The 18,374-nt window shown below is 43.1% G+C and overlaps 2 protein-coding genes across 3 annotated transcripts in view; both read left to right on the top strand.

Annotated features, from left to right (window-relative positions):
- Nucleotides 1-200: 200 nt before the first annotated feature.
- On the top strand, nucleotides 201-17,931 carry LOC138731811 (scaffold attachment factor B1-like). 2 transcript variants are annotated; one of them, XM_069878010.1, is made up of 21 exons: nucleotides 201-541; nucleotides 4,597-4,684; nucleotides 5,636-5,700; nucleotides 5,792-5,998; nucleotides 6,759-6,821; nucleotides 7,384-7,411; nucleotides 8,314-8,812; nucleotides 9,244-9,293; nucleotides 10,658-10,758; nucleotides 11,248-11,397; nucleotides 11,493-11,569; nucleotides 12,383-12,522; nucleotides 12,866-12,957; nucleotides 13,307-13,413; nucleotides 14,459-14,752; nucleotides 15,042-15,179; nucleotides 15,914-15,953; nucleotides 16,178-16,299; nucleotides 17,008-17,120; nucleotides 17,241-17,292; nucleotides 17,561-17,931. In XM_069878010.1, the coding sequence occupies exons 1-21, from the start codon at nucleotides 353-355 to the stop codon at nucleotides 17,688-17,690; spliced, it is 2,745 nt and encodes a 914-aa protein (XP_069734111.1). In that variant the 5' UTR covers nucleotides 201-352; the 3' UTR covers nucleotides 17,691-17,931. The 2 variants fall into 2 exon arrangements, with proteins under 2 accessions (XP_069734111.1, XP_069734110.1); XM_069878009.1 differs by having other exon boundaries at nucleotides 15,911-15,953.
- The window catches only part of TLE5 (TLE family member 5, transcriptional modulator), a 179,729-nt gene continuing 161,977 nt past the window's right edge, over nucleotides 623-18,374 (top strand). The window contains exon 1 of the mRNA XM_069878211.1: nucleotides 623-630. The gene's annotated coding sequence lies outside the window, so the exon portion shown is untranslated. The remainder of the gene's footprint in view (nucleotides 631-18,374) is intronic.

The raw sequence follows: 18,374 nt of genomic DNA, 5'->3' as shown, positions 1-18,374 counted from the left end.
CCAGCTTCGCGCCCTCCCCCTCAAAAACGCGCAGCTCCAGGCTGTTTTCACCCACTGCGCATGCGCAGGGCCCACCCCCTGGAGCGCATGCGCAGCAGCTTCGCGCCTGATGCGCAGTTCCCGCCCTCTACGCATGCGCAGAAGCTCTGGCCCCGCCTCCCTCAGCGCTCCGCTCGGCGCCTGCGCACAGCGGGCTCCCCCCCCTCCTCATTCCCCCCCTCCCCTCAGCGCCTCTCGGCCTCCCCACCATCTTGCGCCGCCGATCGCACGGTTCGCTGCTCGGTTGTGCCGCGTCCTTTCCCCCCCCGCTGCGTTCGGGCTCGAGGCGGACTACTCGGTCAGGGGTGCCTTGATGGCGGAGAGTCAATCAGCGGCCGGGCTGGGGGACTTCACATCCCTTGGAGGGGCCGCGGCTTTCGGTTCGGAACCCGAAACGCGGCGGCTGAGCGAGCTGCGAGTGATCGACCTGCGAGCCGAGCTAAAGCGGCGGAACCTGGACAGCAGCGGTAACAAAAGCGTCCTCATGGAGCGGCTGCGGAAGGTGAGGGAGGGGAGGGGGCGAATGGCGGGGGAAGGGGGGCTAGGGGGAGTTCATCCGGGTCCTTTGTCCCCGGCCCGGCGGCGCCGAGCGCATGCGCGGTGGGGCCGCGGCCCCCGGGCGGCTGCGCTATATAGGGGAGCGGGAGCCGGCGCGGTGTCTCCCTCCGCCGTCATCGTGCCCCTCTGCCGTGTCCCTCCGCGCGGGTCCGGGCAGCCTTGTTGATAGAAAAAGTAGTGCTGATCCCTATCGTAATAGGGGTCGTCTTCTCAGTATTCAGTTGTTTTAGAACGCATCTGAAAAGGATCCTGTTTCTAGAATAGAATCATAGAATAGTTTGAGTTGGAAGGGACCCCAAAGCCCATCCAGTTCCACCCCCTGCCATGGGCAGGGACACCTCCCACTGGACCAGGGGCTCCAAGCCCCATCCAACCTGGCCTTGAACCCCTCCAGGGATGGGGCAGCCACCACTGCTCTGGAGAACCTATTCCAGGGCCTCCCCACCCTCACAGCAAAACATTTCTCACTAAGATCTCTCAATCTCCTTTCTTACCGCTGAGAACCGTTCCCCTTGTCCTATCCCTCAACTCCCTGATCCAGAGCCCCTCCCCAGCTTTCTTGTAGCCCCTTCAGGTACTGGAAGGTCTCTATAAAGTGTTTTCTGAGCCTTCTCTAGGCTGAATAACCCCAGCTCTCTCAGTCTGTCGTCATATAGGAAGTGCTCCAGCCCTCGGATCATCTCTGTAGCCTCTAGACCCTTTTCTACCGCTCCATATCTCTCTTATGATGAGGATTCCAGAACTGGACACAACCCTCCAGCTGAGGTCTCCCAAGAGAGGAACAGAGGGGCAGAATCCCCTCCCTCCCCTGCTGGCCACACTTCTTTTGACATAGCCCAGGACATGGTTGGTTTCTGGGCTGCGAGTGCACGATGCCAGCTCATGTTGACCTTCTGCTTCCCCAGCACCCCCAGTCCTTCCCCCCAGGGCTGCTCTTAATTGCATCACCCCCCATCCTGTATTGAAATCAGGGAATAGGTGTTGATAAACAGTGTTAGTATTATTCCTCCTTGCTTGTTGTCCTTTGGAAAGAAGGGTGGTGTGGAACTTCTGCTGTGAATCAAAGGTCCTGAAAGAAAAGGAGGGATTTGGTACAAGAAGTAGTTACTATTCCGAAAAGTGCGATGTTTTGATGTAAGCTAAAGTAGAGTTCAGTTCCATCTATGTAATTGTATTTGAAAGTTAGACACAATGTCCCTCTGACTGCACGCGTTTTTTTCTAAGAGTGTTTTTCCAAACACTGCATTCTTTGGCGATGATAACGTCTTGCTGAACAGAGATGTCTTCTCTAATCGCCTCTGTTTGCAGCCTTTCCACCTCTCAAATGCAGGACAGAGAACTGGCTCTAGAGCTCCGAATTATCACTGTGATACCAAGAATGCTGGGAAATAAAACTCTCTAAGACTCATTTTAGAGTTTTAGAAAGAAGAAAAGACCGCAAACACAGGTGGTTATAGAAAAAAGACACCTCTGTTGAGCACAGATTGTACTGAACACCAAACATAACAGTGTCTGGAAAAACACTTTGAAAAAACATAATATAAAATCATGCTGTCATTTATGCACAATACCAGTGGGACATTGTGTCTGACTTTAAAAAACTACAGTTGCTTGGATGAACTTTACTTTAGCTTAAATTCAAAATAGACCATTTTTTGTAATAGCAGCTACTTTTTATGTCAGCCCCTCAGCACCAGCCCAGTCCTGGGGGAGGTGCCACCACCCCCAGCTCTGGGGACAGTCCAGTGTGTGGCACCCAGGCCACTGCTGTTCCTTGAGAAGCTGCGCTGGCCTCGCTCCACCATGCCCTCCACCTCTGGCCCTGTTGTGCACACAGCCTTGTCCCGTCTCTTTTCTTTTTCCCCCAGGATATATAGAGTCGTGCAGTGTCCTGAGTTGGAAGGGACCCACGAGGACCATTGAGTCCAACTCCAGGCTGAACACACCCAGTGACTTCAGCCACTCCTCACATGGCTTCCTCTCTAAACCTTTCATGAACTTTGTGGCCTCACCCTAAGAGGCCCTGTCTCTTCTTTTCACCCCAGCCAGACGCTGCTTGAAGACTCGCCCCACTGCTAACCCGCTGTGCTGTGTCTTGCAGGCACCCTGTGGTGGCCTGACCTAGAAGCATAGAATGTCCTGAGATGAAAGGGACCCACAAGGATCATCGAGTCCAACTCCTGTTCCTGCACAGGACACCCCTAAATTGACACCATGTGTCTGAGGGCGTTGTCCAAATGCTTCTTAAATATTGTCAGGCTTGGTGCCATGACTGCTCCCTGGGGAGCTGTTCCAGTGCTCCGGTTCCTCTGGGTGGAGAACCTTTTCCTAATGCCCGACCTAGCCGTCCAACCATCTTCCTGCCATTCCTCGAGGTCTTGTCAGTGGCCACTAGAGAGAAGAGCTCAGCGCCTGCTCCTCCTCCTCCCCTTGTGAGGAAGCTGTAGACCCCAATGAGGTGCCCCCTCAACCTCCTCCAGGCTGAACAGACCAAGTGATTTCATCCATTCTTCACGTGGCTTCCCCTATAAACCCTTCCCCAACTTTGTGCCTTCCTCTTGACTCTCTCCAGTAGCTTTAGATCCTTTTCAGACTGTGGTGCCCAAAACTCCACCTAGTGCTCAAGGTGGGGCCGCACCAGCGCAGAGCAGAGCGGGACAGTCCCCTCCCTCACCTGTCTGGTTGCTCACCAGGACATAGTTGCCCTCTTGGCTGCCCTGTTGTAGAATCATAGAACAGTTTGGGTTGGAAGGGACCTTAAAGATCATCCAGCTCCAACCCCTCTGCCACAGGCAGGGACATCGCACTAGATCAGGTTACCCAAGGCCCATCCAACCTGGCCTTAAAAACCTCCAGGGATGGGGCATCCAGCCTCCCTTGATAACCTATTCCAGTGTATCACTACTCTCATGGTGAAGAAATTCTTGCTAGCATCTGATCTAAATCTGCTCCTCTAGACTTCCCTTTTCTGCACGTTCCTTTTCAGGATCTTTTCTCTTGCCTCCTCTGTACACACTTCACCCAACTGCATCTCTCCTGCCTCTACAGAATGTGTTTTCAGGGACCTCCGTGAGGCCAGAGCAACACAGTCTGCACCTTTCTCTGGGTTCTAGTAAGCCTGCACGGTGAGAAAGAAAAACCTCTGTGGGATGCGCTTCAGTTCCTATAGCGATCACTGCAAGTTTTACATGGATAAAGCGCTTCTCTGCTGGGAAAGAGCAGTTTACAGAGGAAGAAAACTTTGCTCCTCAATCATAGCTTGATTTAGCTTCAAAGTTGTGTTGCAACATCCTACTATTCCTTGATTCTAGCAGCTGATACAGCTGTTTGGCTGTATGACCTGAACTAGAGTGAGATATCAATGTTTTCCATCTGGACAATCCTTAAGAATGCGATCATGAATTAACCCTAACAAGCAGCTAAGCACCACGTGGCTGCCCACATCTCCTCCTTCCCCCGTAGGATGAGGGGGAGAATTGGAAGGGTAGGAGTGAGAGAAGACTCACGAGTTGAGATAAAGACAGTTTAATATTTTTTTTAAAAGGGGAGAACAAAAGAAGAAAAAGTAATGACCAAGAGAAGCAAGTGATGTAGAAGAAAACAATTGCTCAATGTCAACCGACTAATGCCAAGCTAATCCCCAGGCAATGGCAGCCCCACCAACTTCCACCTCCAACATTTTTATTGCTTAGCAGAACATCATGTGATTTGGAATATCCATTGGTCCGCTGGGATCAGCTGTCCCGGCTGTGTGTCCTCCCGGCTGTGTGTCCTCACTGGTGAGGCAGCGCGAGGAGCAGAAAATGCTTTGCTGTTGTGTAAGCACTGCTTGGTGATTAAAAAAAACACATCCCTTGTTATCAACGCTATTCTCAGCGTGAATCCGAAACGCAGCCCCTACAAGCTGCTGTGAAAAAGTTTAACTCTGTCCCATCCAAACCCAGTATGAATTTACACCCATAAACAATACAGTAGGTGTCGTGCTGTTGTCTCCAACAGGCCATCGAGGATGAAGGAGGAGATCCTGATGAAATTCCTGTGGTCCCTGAACTGACCAGCAAGAGAATGCCAAAAAGAACTAGCAAAGGTACAGAGTGTAGACATCACAGTTCCTTTGTTTTCATGTAGCTATAACTTAGCAAACCATATTGATTTCTTCTGTTTTGTTAGTTTAACTGCTTTTGAAAACTGCTTTTCCTTTATGGAAAACAGTAAAGCTCTGTTGTGTTAGCAAAAACAGGTTTAAACAATAATATGATGCCTTCGTTAGCAAGTCTTGAAACATGTAGATGAGCCTGTAACTTGCAGGCGTTTCTGTCCTTGTGACCATGACTGATGCATTTAGAACCGTTGTTGCCAAAATAACAAACTTGTAATTTCTGCTAGTGTCGTATTTAATTTTATAACTTGTTTTGAAAATGAACTGCTCTGAAATAGCTTATTAGTAGTTGAAATATGTTGTACTTCAAAAAGACTATGTACTGTGTTAGGTACAGGTTCCCTGCTGTTGATTTGAATTGCTTGTAGCCAGTTCTTAAAAGATACTTTCTGAAACATACCTTTAAACTGCTTTTTTAAGATAACAAGTTAAAAACAGAGAAAGAGCAGTTGGTTTTGAATGGCATTACAGGTTTGCTGGTGACAGACGTGCCTAAATCTGATCTGTGTGTCTGAGATCTTAGAAGTGAAGACTAATTTGAGATCAGTTTAATTATTTAGTTCTTTAAATGGCAGTAGGGAGGGATTTTTAGCAATGATAGGATGTTTCTTTTAAATGGAACACCTCACTGGGCAGTGTTGTCTGCTTAAGAGGAGTTTAGCTCTTGAAAAATGCTGCTGTGCTAGTTCTAGTTCATGTTCCTCCTGTTCACCTGTATTGAGTGGCAAGTCGTCCTCTGTTAAATCCAGACAGGCTTCTGAATGAGAGGCTTAACAATTCTCTGTTTAAATAAACCCAGTGCTGAATAGATAATTCAGTGAGGAGTAGACAGAATATGAAATGTAGTGCTACACCTCACTTTGGTGATACTATTTTTAGGAAGAAAACCAGAAGAAGAAGGTGTTGAAGACAACGGGCTAGAAGAAAACTCTAGAGATGGGCAGGTAAGTGAAATCATGGTTGCTGTTCCTAAGAACATGTATTTAACCCACTGTAAATACACATCTACTCCTTTTTTTTTTTTTTTTGCTGTAGGAGGATATGGAAGCAAGTCTAGATACCTTGCAAGATATTGACATGATGGATATTAGTGTGTTAGATGAAGCCGAAATAGATAACAGCAGTGCTGTAGACTGTGGAGAAGACTATAGTCCTGACAATATTCTCGATTCCCTGTCTGATAATAAAGACAATGTCGAAGCAGAAATGAAAGAACTTCCAGATCAGCTAACAGAAAATGAGGTGAGTGAGTGGAGGTCTCTGGGCAACCTGTTCCACTCCCCAGGTATTATCCTTCCTTGGGTCCTTGTAGGTCTTTTTTTTTTTTAGGCTGCTCACTCCCAAAACTGAATGTGTTATCCTCCCTTGCCTCTGTATGTTTTTTTTAAACTTTATTTTATTTCAGGCCCATGATGTCTGTCTCCACCTATTTATCATTTAACTCCTGAAAACAGAATCATCGCAACAACATCCAGTTAACCTGAAGGCAATTTTTTGGTCATCTCTAAATTGGTGCTGTTGTGAATCATGTAACCAGTGAGCTTTGGTTGAGTCTTGCCATCAGCTCTTAAGGAAGGAGGATTTTGAGAACGTATTTTGTTTTCAGAAAAGTAGCAACTTAAGTCAGCTTCATTTCTAGTTTCTATTTTTTCAGTTAGAAACTAAAGAAGGAAAAAAAATGGGAATATGGAAAACCATGTTTTGTAGAGTAACCACAGAAACGTGAAATACATTTCCTCTCTAAGTAAGAGTAACTTTGGAGTAGACAATGTCATGTTGAAATTAAAATGAAAGGTAACCGAAGAAAGGTAATTAATCATCAGGAATATTTAGATGTTGCTCCTCTTCCTGGGCCACAATCTGAAATAGCAGTTGAGATGTGTTGAATCCTGGAAAACATTCCTGGTGTTATTGCTAGGGACAACTGAATACAGTTGTGCTTCTCCATAAGCTAATGTTACTTCTGGTAAGAAATGCAATAATTCCTTTTCTGCTCTTTTAGGAAGATTATGATGAAATGGAAAACAATTTGGATGCCTCTTCTTCTGATATAATTGAAATGAAGGTAAATTAAAAATGTTGTTGTGTTTCAGTTTGTTATTATCAGTATTATAGTACTTATACTACAAAGAAGAAAACATGAACACAATATGAAATTGTAACAGAATACAAGATATCTGTGATTTTTGCTCAGAACAGTCTTATCGGATGAGAACGCCCTGTGTATTTTCCCTGATTTCAGTCAGCTCTCAAGACTTCTTCACTTTTGTAGAACATTAAAGTGATCTTCTATTATTGATTTCTATTTTTTCCTGCAAATTATATCAAGTAATAGCTGGGTTTATTTTTCTCTTTGCCATTGCTGTGGTACCTGAAAATAACTTAACTGGTCTCTTTAACGTTGTAAGTTAGATGTGAGAATGAAGTTGTGACTGATAGTTTCATATGGCTTTAATTACCGAAAAATTACTGTTATAAAATGGTTCCAGTGAATGGTGGAAAAAAGTGCTAAACATGGTAGGAGAATTTGTAATTTTCACTTGTAGAATTGGGCAGGGGGTTGTTTTTGTTCTATGCTACAAAATATACTTTATAAAATCCTCATTCTTTGTTATTTCCCCAAACAGAAAATGGAGAAGCTACACTTGGAGCCAGGTACTGTTAAAGAAAAACATATTCCTGTCTTTGCAACTAATACTTTTTAAACCATTAACTATTAAAAAACCCCAAGCAAACAAACATAATTTACATTATTTTTAAGATGGACAATCCAGATCATGCAGGGTCATAGAGATTGGAAACCCAATCATATCCCCAGATCTGTGAAGTTGATGCTTGTCAGCTTTGAAATATTTCCAGTGAAATGAAATGGTTTAAAAACCTGTTAAACCACATAAATGGATTTAGAGAAGTTAAACACAGTTTAAAAGCTAAAGATTCTACTTGTAAACAGATCTTGTGATATCACACACACCTTAACTCTGTTACTAAGTAGAGAGCAGTGAAAGCAGTAAAAAGCTATTGTAGGGCACTAAAATGTAAAGATTAGTTACTGGATACAGAAGAAAGAAGAGTTTCTTCATGGAAATTTCATACAGATACTTTTCACTTTCTGGACTGCAAACACACTCACGCACCACCAGAAGATGCTCAGTTCTCATGTTGGACTCTGCTAAAAGAATATGACAGAAATTTAAAAATTGAACCCTCAGTGCCTTGATACGTTCAGTTAAGCACCTTGGACTCTGGAAGCTAACTAGAGAAGAAACAGAGCTGAACGCTTTGATGAAGAACATCAAGGATCAGCCAGAAGGTTTTTGTTAAGTCTGTGGGGGCATTTTTCTTGCCTGTTTACACTGTAGGGCTGATGTGGTAGTTTGTGAGAGAGGAGTTAGCGTAGCGCTTTTAACACTGTGTACACTAGGGTTTTCCAATCTCTGTGTAGCTTAGCAGTTCTCTTGGTGTTAGTGTGGCAGCCATGCCAGTTCCACATTTGTGATTGCTGTATTTCCCTGGTGATTAAATCTTGTGCCATTCTATTCCTGTTAAATCCGTAGAAAATGAGAAAATACTCGACATTTTGGGGGAAACTTGTAAATCTGAAGTACTTAACGAAGAAACTTCCGAAGCGGAGCGGCCGCATGCGCAGGAAGCGAGTAGCGCGGTGCCAGGCAAGAGGCAAGCGGAGGAAGAGGACGCTCTTGCCGCCGCTCAGTTGGAGGAAGATGCTTTAGATTTGGACAGCAAATCGGCACAAGCTTTGGCAAGGAAGGAAGCAAAGCGTTTAGTTGTAGCAAAAGGGGAGACAAGTGAACAGACACTAGAGGAAGAGAAGCCGGACTGTGAATGCGTAGTAGTAGAGAGCCTAAGCGATCAGAGTAGCAAACGCTCCCAAGGCCTGGAAGCCTCTAGTGGGGAACCAGCGGAAAAAGGCGCGGGTCCCGAAGGCAAAGCTAGCAAAGAAGATGGCAAGAAAAGCGAAGAGAAAGCTAATTCTGAGGAACCCCCTGCTACTAAAGAGTCCTCAGCCAGTGAGGGCGGTGATCAGAAAAAGAGGTTTGTTTTTTCTCCGTTCTAGACCAGATGCTATCTTTTTTCATTGGTCGTTAAGTGATGCGAATAAGCTGTTTCCTTCAATTGGCCACCGCGACTGATGAAATTGTAGCCTATTCCTAAAGAGTCTGTTTTATTTCTACATGTGCAGACGTTTTATGTTGGTTTTTTTTTAAGCGCAGAGGGTTTGATTTCTTTCCTTCCTCAACCTTCAAAGGTTGTTTTCTTAAATTACTGTTATTTGTAAACCTCTTCCTACTATAAGTCTGTTTAAGAATCTGACTTCATTATTTCTTGTCAGATTTCTTAAGTATACAAAGGTGTGTTTTCATTTGCAACGTATTTTCTGGTAGGTATTTAATTTTAGCAATTTTTATCATTTATGGTGAGTCACTTTTCTTTCTGACTTGAATAATGTGGTGTTTTGTCTTTAGCACTGTTGAGGAGGACAGAGATACAAAGATAATCCCGAAGGATGATAAAGGTATGTTTGTTTTCGAAACCAGAACTTTGTGTGATCGCTTCAAGAAACCGTTGTTGTATTGGATGGGATGTTTCAGCAGAAGAGTGTTGGAATCTTAAATATCCTAAATTATTCTCCTCTTTCTGGATATTTTTTGATCTGTGCATTTTCTAAGGATACCTGGGTATCAAAGCCTGTGGCTCAGGTTTTTGGAACACCAAGACAACAACTTATAAATATTAACAGTGTTCTCAGTGCTAAGATCACGTTTGAGACTATGACAAAAAGTATCGGGAAGGAGGAGATGGAAAAACACCCAAATAAAATAGCTTTTCAGAAAGATTCTGGAAGAAATGTCTCCCCTCGTGACAGCAGTTCTGAGAAATGATATATGGCCAAAAAAATAAGGGATCTGGTTTGGAAGGAGGTAGCTGGACCGAAACCTGCTCTGCTTCATTCATTGAAGCCGTGTGACTGAACACTACCAAGACTGATAAAAGGAGAGCACAGACATTTCAAAGGAGACTAGAAACAGTATCCCTGCTTGAGCCCTTCACCCTGAAATGGTAACGCTAAATCTTGGAGTTCTGCTTAAACAATTTTTCGATCACTAGACACTGGGGTTTCAGACTTTACAAGAACGTAAGTGTTTGAAAATATATCTTTCTAGTTTCAGTGCCATGTTGGTTGGGTGTTTAACCTCCTGCATAGTTAAAGCCAGGTCTGTTCTGACACCTATAATTGAGGTCCCAGGCTTCATTTCCCAGCTGAGGAGTCAGTCTGAGCAGAAATAGGAGAGAAATGTTCTTGTTTTCTTGATGGTGACTGCCTTTCCTTGATGGGGACAATTAGTCTGCGTCCCATCATCATTCCTTTGGAGTTGGAGATAAGGAGGGGAAGTTAATGAGCATCCATGGGTAGCAACATGCTTCCTACAACTCCAGCAGGTCTGACTTCTCCTGTAAGCACAGAGTTCTTGCGATCTCTCCAGGCGCATTCTGAAGAGCTGCAGTTACTTTTGAGATGCCCCAGTCCCTTTTCTTTCTCAAAGAGTGACATAACTGACTTCTGCTGTGCACATTAAAGCTTGTAGTTCCATCTGAAACTCTTTGGGCTGTTAATACTCCTTGTCTTCAGGAATGTGAATCATGGGGATGTGGGGGATGTTACGCATTACTTTTCATTTGCTTTATGATTTAAAATCAATAAAAAGAGATGGTTTAGTGATTGATGGGAATGGTTGGACTCGATGATCCGGTGGGTCTTTTCCAACCCGGTGATTCTATGATTCTATGATCTGTGGAACTGCTTCTTTTTAATTCAGAAGTAGTTGTTGAAACGAGGATTTGGGGTATGTTTTGGTTTTTGTTTGTTTTACTAATTAGGTCGCCCTGCTAGCGGTTCTGGTAGAAACTTCTGGGTGAGTGGACTGGCTTCCACTACTAGAGCTACGGATCTGAAGAATCTGTTCAGCAAATATGGAAAGGTGAGGGGTTTGTTTGTTTGAGTTGGGGTTTATTTCGCTTGAAACTGTGTTAATAAGATTTGCTTATGCTTGTGCCACTGAAACTACCCCTGAAAGGAATGAAATTGGCAAAGATAATGTGTGTTATCAAGAAAAACGGGGCCAAAGTACACACTGAGTGACTGCTTTTTCATTTTTAATTAGTTTTTTACTCCCCATGTACTTAAGGAAAAGGGTAGTGTTGATGTAAAGTTAGTCTGTTTGGTTTTACAGGCGTTCTTCAGAACAGAATTCAGACTTTGGCTCCCATCTATTGATCCAGTTGCATTGGCAATGGAAGCATGGTTGGCTCCAAGCAACGCTCTTTTTGTCGTTGCGAACTTCTTAAAAATAGAGGTTTCCTGAATGATGATGGATAGGAAGAGAACAGGAGAAATGAATATTGTACTTCTAGCTGTTAAATGGCTGAGACTCATTATAGGGAGCATAATTCCTCTTTCTTTTCCAAAGGTGATTGGTGCGAAAGTGGTCACCAATGCTCGCAGCCCTGGCGCTCGCTGCTACGGTTTCGTGACGATGTCTACAGCTGAGGAAGCATCAAAATGCATTACTCACCTGCACAAAACAGAGTTACATGGCAAAATAATTTCTGTAGAAAAAGTGAGTACCCATCCTCCAAGACACCCCATTCCCATTAGGTTGCACAAGTGATGGAGACCAAGTTCTCAGCTGACAATGTGCAAAATAAATTTCAGGCAAAAAATGAACCTGCTGGGAAGAAGCCGGGTGATAAAAAAGAGAACGAAGCAAAGAAAGAAACGGGCAGTGAGAGGTACTGTTCTCAAAGTTCTCTGTCCAAAGGTGTTTTGCTGGTCTGGTCTGTGTTGATTTGCCAGGAAAAACAAAGTTACAGTAAGAATTTCTTGGCAAACCAGGCGATGGATGCATTTTTCCAACTTTTGCTACAAGATAAACTTCTCTTAATGCTCAATGCCTGACTTCACATGTTTCTGTTACAAGCATATCTTTTAATTAATCTGTATTTAGTAAAGATTATGGTGTTTTCATGTCATAAATCTATAGGGAAGATTTGAAATCGGTTTGAGGACTTTGAGCAGTGTGTCACTGCTTCTTCGTTACATTTTTCCCATTGGAATAGGCCTTTCTCAGGAAAGGTCATAAACAGTTAAATATAATTTGTCCAAGATCTTCTTTCCAGAACACGCTCCTCGTCAGCACCGTGTTTTTCTCCTCAGCATTAGTGGAAATAGCCGAGAAAGACACTGAGAGCAAATAAGACACCAAGCCCTTTGCGTTAATTATCTTCTTGAGCCATAACTCCTATTAAATGCTATTTGCTGAAAAGTTTTTGCCTTTATTTCCCCTGGCTGCTTGACAAAACCAGTTAAAATTGGCATTTCTTAGTTGTCATGTAGTGTAAGAAACTGGGCGTTGAGCACCTATTGAGATATCTGAATTGTGGCCAAGTTTTTATGACAACCGCACAGAGTGGTCTGATTGTCTTTATGGTGTAGGAAGTTGTAGAAGGAAATCTTTGGAAATCTGCTTGTCTTATCGCGTCAGAATTGTACGTCGCTCCTTTAATTTTCTTTTCTCTCACTTTGATGTCAATATTTATCCACAGACCTGGCAGCGTTAAAAGGGATGAGAAACCTGACCAAAAAGATGATCCTAAAAAGACAGAAGACAAAGATGAAAAGGAAAAAAAAGATAAAGATGAACTGAAGTCCGGTTCATCAGATCAACCTAAAAGTGTGAAGTCAGGTAAGTTCGCTATTTTTTTTTTCATGGAGTAGAAGATCCAATGAAATACTAATAATTAATTATAGATCATTTTTTCCACGCTATTATTAATTAAACAATTATTTCTGATTCTTAGCTGGAAATGGAGAAGGTATAAATAGGAGAAGGGAGGTTATTTGACTTTACATCAGCCTTAACAGAAGCATTTTAAATTGGTGCAGTGAAAACATGACTTGTGAAGAGAGGCTTAAATGCCCTTTTCACATTGTAGAGAACATAACTTCTGGCATAGCGACGAGTGGTGTAGTTATTGCATTCTGATCATATTTTCCATCTTTTTTGCCTCAACCTCTGATTAATTTAGGAAGTAAAGGAACTGAGAGAACAGTAGTAATGGATAAATCCAAAGGAGAACCTGTTATTAGCGTGAAAACATCAACTACATCAAAAGACAGAGTAAGTCAAACCTTATGAGTCAGTTTTTCTTAGAAACAAATACTGTCCTGCCAAATTTCGTGTAACCCCTTATCAGTCTGTGTAGTTAGAGTTTTTATAGTGTGGATTCAGATCTTAATTAGTACAAAACATTTTATATGGCTGATACCATACCCAGCAACAAAATCCTGCCACGCAGATACGGGAAGTGCAACCGTGTTAATCTACGGTTTGTAATAGTCAAAAAAAGAGGAATTTGAGAAACGTGGGGACCACACTTTAAGAAATAATATCTGTGAATGGAAATGGAGCTTACGAGTAGTGTTTGTGGTACTTGTCCTTTTCTAAATGTTTTTATTCTTAAATACAGAGTATTAAGAGCCAGGATCGCAAATCAGAGAGCCGAGAGAGACAAGGCATTGTGCCGTTTGACAAAATTAAAGCACAGAGGAAAATGAGGGAGGCAGAGCAGCGCCGGTAAGAGCTACAATGAAACTCTTTGAATGTGGTTTTTTTTGTTGTTCTGTCATGAACATTCCTTTCTTTTTATTAAAATTACTTAAAAGACAAAGAGAGGCTTGATTTGTTTTTTACTGGTAATTTGTTATGTGTTTGTGAGTCATTGTGTAGAATTGAGGAAGCTCCAGTTACTGATGCTGTTAATGCTGAGCTTGAAATTGCGTTGGGGAAAAAGATTTGCAATTTGGTTTTCATTCTTTTTCTGGTTTGTAGATTTTGTGGTTTAGATCGATTGAAGTTTGCTGCTCTCCTTTGCTGAGCAGGCATTGTAGTAGAGGTGAAATAACAATTCTAAACTGGCCGCACTCAAACACAAGGCGAAAGACCAGGAGAAAATCAGACCTTATAATCTTTCTTGTCATAGCATCCAAAGTCTCCATAGTGTTTGAAATAAACCAGGATGAATATTTTTGTATTAAGGTGCATTATGTCCTTAGAGAAATGGGCGAGTGTTCCAGCAACCCTTCGAAGTTTTTAGGTTGTATCTTTTTAGTTAAGAACCTAATTCAGGTATTTAATTATTTTATTTCCGTTTTCCTGGTGTTTAATACAGGATAAAGGTGATAATGGCCATCCATCAAAATTCCTTGCTAAAACTGTGACCCGAATTCCGTGTTAAAACATGTTTCCACACTATTACTTAACTTAAATTAGTTGAATTGGACGGGGAAAATGCTTTCATCGTTCTTACTGGAGAGGAAGAGGTTTCTCCCTCATAAGTAGATTTTTGAGCCTTAGTGGAGCCCTGTTACCCAGCGGTGCGTTCGGGTTTCTTTGGAGTTGGATGTTCTATTTGAGTAGGAGGAATGAGCTTGGGGAATTTGGATTTAAATTAGGATTATTTGCCCCCATAGGTGGGTTTTGTGGGAATAAATGATCAATCTCTAAATAAAACCAATCAATTTGTACACAAAATGTCTTCCTTTTTTTTCTTTTTCTCCTTTTTAGCTTCCTGTATTTGTAGAACTATCAGATCTGTAAGGTTTTGTTTCTGTTAACACAGCACACGGGAGCGTCGGGAGAGACAGCAGCACCTGCAGACTATCCGGGAACGGGAGGAAAGGGAGAGGCTCGAGATTGCTCGTGAGAGACTGGAAATCGAAAGGCAGCGTCTTGAACGAGAACGGATGGAAAGAGAAAGACTGGAAAGAGAACGAATGCACATAGAGCACGAAAGGAGAAGAGAACAAGATCGCATTCAGCGGGAAAGGGAAGAGCTGCGACGCCAGCACGAGCAGCTGCGCTATGAACAAGAACGTCGATCTGCCTTGAGAAGACCGTACGACATAGATGGCAGGTAAAACCAGCAAATACAAACAATGCAAGTGGAAAGGGTTGCTGACAGGTTCTGTCTCATCAGCCCATGCTAGAAAAAGCTATCCATATGCTCTCAGCTTCCATTAATCAGCAGTAGTTGATTGCAATGAGATGATGATGTTTAATAGCTCTGGTCAAACGATCCTCTCTAAGGTTTTTCAACTCCCTGTTGAACTTAATTTCCCTTCTTCTGCTTTGTGTAGTTTGAAAGGAGGGAACAACACCAAAAGTCATTGTGTTGGCTAAAGTGAGTATGTTCTCTCGCTCAGGAGAGATGATCCGTACTGGCCAGAGGCAAAACGAATGGCGATGAACGACAGGTACCATTCAGATTTCAGTCGCCAGGATCGCTTCCATGACTTTGATCACAGGGATCGTGGCCGTTACCAAGACCATTCAATAGACAGGTTGGTTGGTGTCTTACTTCTACTGCATTGCTTGAAATCAAGATGTATTTAATGTCATGTTTTGCTGCCTTTACTGTGTGTCTGGTCTGCATTTAGTTTTTTGAGTGTGTCTTAGTAGCTATGGACTTACTCTTACACAACCATGAAGAGATCTGTTCTCTACCATGAGTTAAACGTTCTGGCAGGCTGGGTCAGAGTGTTGTGCTCGCAATCCTGTTTCACACATCGTAAGGATTCAGAAAAATTTGTAAATAATATTGTAGGCACCTACATCTTAATGAGGATATTCTGATTTGTACCTTAGGACTAACTGGGGTTTCCAGGAATACAAAATGTGCCATGGATTCCATATATTCCAACTGTTTGTGCCTTTTGTAGATAAGGGGGCTACAAGAAAGCTGGAGAGAGAAGTTTTGCAAGGGCATGGAGTGATGGGATGAGGGGAATGGCTTTAAATTGGAAGGGGGAAGATTTAGATTAGACATTAGGATGAAATTCTTCATGATGAGGGTGGGGAGGCTGTGGCCCAGGTTGCCCAGAAAAGCCGTGGCTGCCCCATCCCTGGAGGTGTTGAGGGCCAGGTTGGATGGGCTTTGAGGTCCCTTCGAACCCAAACCATTCTACGATTCTACATGAAAGTCGGATATTCATCTGAGTCATTACGTAGATGGGTTTTTACAGACTGCTCTGTGTTTTACTACCACAGTCTGATTTTAATTGTCTGTTTGTAGGAGAGATGGATCAAGGACAATGATGGGAGATCGGGATGGACAAGTGAGTTGCTTTGTAAAGCTACAGAAACTTAACTCATCATAACCTGTTTTTCCATTGTGTGTGTCAGATTAAATTTCAGTAGCTAAGAATTAAATGATGCCTCCTAAAAGAGGTCTCAATAACGAGATTGTCTTGTTTTTTTTTAAGATCACATTCAGATCTGGGCAATTTTAAACGATTTAAGAGTGGTTTGGACCATACTTTAAGTGCTCTTTGCCTTTTAGCATTATCCAGATGAGCGCCACGCAGGACCAGACCGTCACTCACGAGACTCTCGGGAAAGCTGGGGTAGCTATGGATCTGACAGAAGAATGAGTGAAAGCAGAGGGATGCCCCCACAGTCACGGTTAGTGTGCTTGGCTGCAAATATTCTTTCTTGTGCATCTAAGGAATATTTCCATGTGGGAAAATGAGACACGGTTTTTGGAAGCAGGATTCTCTTTTACCAACTTTCACCTCTGAGTCTGTTCTCTGGATGGACTAGAAATGAGCAGATCCCTTAGCTGCTCCTGGAATCCCTGTTCTCTAGACCCTTCCCAGCTCCGTTCCCCTTCTCTGGACACGCTCCTCAATGTCCTTGGAGTGAAGGGCCCAAAACTGAAGCCAGGATTCAAGGCGTGGCCTCACCAGTGCTGAGTTAGCTTGAGATTTTCAGGGTAGCAGTTCTTCCTCAATTTCTGGTTGTTGGAAGGACCATTGAAAGGAAAATAAGCTAATAAAATGCTTACAGACCGGAGGGCGTGGGGAGTGGTTTGTGGGTTTGTGTTGTGGTTTTGTGTTTTTAATAAGCTGTATGAGTAAGCCAGCTCACAGAAAACACCAAAAGTCAACTGACTGATCAAAACAAGCTAGGATCATAGAATAGTTTGGGTTGAAAGGGACCTTAAAGATGTTCAAAGTAATCTGGGACGTGAATGTAATATTAAGCAGGTAAAGAAAAATCTTACTTTCTCTTGTGATGTTGGTTGGATTGAACAGAAAGCTTTTTAGTGCCGTTGGACTAACAGGTAGCAAGGTAAATACAAGATTCACGTGGTGTTTGGTCTTGTTGCAGGGATGGACGTGACTGGGGAGATCACGGGCGGAAGTTTGAAGGCCATCAAGATCGTTCGTGGCAGAGCAGCGTGGATGGAGGAGCGATGGGACGGGATCACGAGAGATGGCAAGGTACGGCCTCTTGTACAGCAGCTTCTGAGCTGCGCTATGTAAAGCAGAAAACACAGGCCTTATTGTCCCTGGAGATGAAGAAAAACTGTGGATATAAAGGAAATGTTTGAACTTTTGTAGGTGGAGGCAGAGGCAGACCAGGCCATGTGATGCATCGTGGAGGCATGTCAGGGTAAGAACTTTAGAAAGAGGAGAGTAAAGCGTTTGTTTCCCTGTTAAAGGGCATTTCTTCTATTCAAATTGGCCAAAGAACCGATGCTCCCATAAAAGGTTTATCTGATTTTTTAATTTAAATGTCATGGAATAATAGCATATTCTCAAGGTTTTGATGTAATGCTTCTTATTGAAGAGTAAAAAGCAGAGAGTTCTAAAAGAACACATTCTATCAACCTGGCTCCCAGCGTCACAGGAGGGAATAATTAACATCTCTGGCTTTCTAGGCGGGGAGGTTTTGTGCAAGGTGGCAACCAAAGTCAGATGATGCACGGAGGAGGAATGCAAGGAGAAGGATTTGCTGGCCAGGAGAGAGCAAACAGAGCTAATGATCCTCGCTTCAACCGTCGCTACTGAATGTGTTTTAATTTTTAATGCAAGGTGGCAACTGAAATGGATCTGTTACCCCAGGTTACTATTAATTGTAACTTACGGGCTACTGTAAGTGTAATTTTTTTTTTTTTAAGCTGCTGCCATATTACACCACTCAATCCAATGTGAACTCACTTGTTTTGTAACGTGTTGTTCATACCCCATTTAAAATGTTTGTTAATGAAGCATTCCATTTTCCATAAATAAATGCCAGTTTACAGTTAAAGGGCTTTGTTTCAGCAGTCCTTGGAAAACAAAGTTATTTAGCTCTATGTTAAACTACATGACTTCCTTTTAAAAAAAAAGAGCAACTTGATGCAGTGGGAGGTGTCCCTGGCCATGGCAGGGGTGGAACTAGATGGGCTTGGAGGTCTCTTCCAACTCAAACCATTCCATGATTCTGTCTTGGGATCGGTTGCTGGAAAAGCTACAGTGAAATAGGGCTGTGATTTTGCTGTTGGAGCTGAGGTACCAGGAATGCCCCCAGGCCAAACAGACTGGGGAATCTTAAAAGTTTCCTATGACCTGCTGGATTTTTGCATCCCAGGCTTACAGACTCCCTTCCATCATCGCTGCCATCAACAAGCTGTCACTGCAACCAGTACTGGGTCATCCCTCAACTGGGAGCAGTCACAGACCACAAGGAAGCAGCTTTCGCATGGATAATGT

The sequence above is a fragment of the Phaenicophaeus curvirostris genome, chromosome 28, assembly GCF_032191515.1.
Source record: "Phaenicophaeus curvirostris isolate KB17595 chromosome 28, BPBGC_Pcur_1.0, whole genome shotgun sequence".
Lineage (NCBI taxonomy): Eukaryota > Metazoa > Chordata > Aves > Cuculiformes > Cuculidae > Phaenicophaeus > Phaenicophaeus curvirostris.
This window is presented reverse-complemented; position numbering and strand designations above follow the sequence as displayed.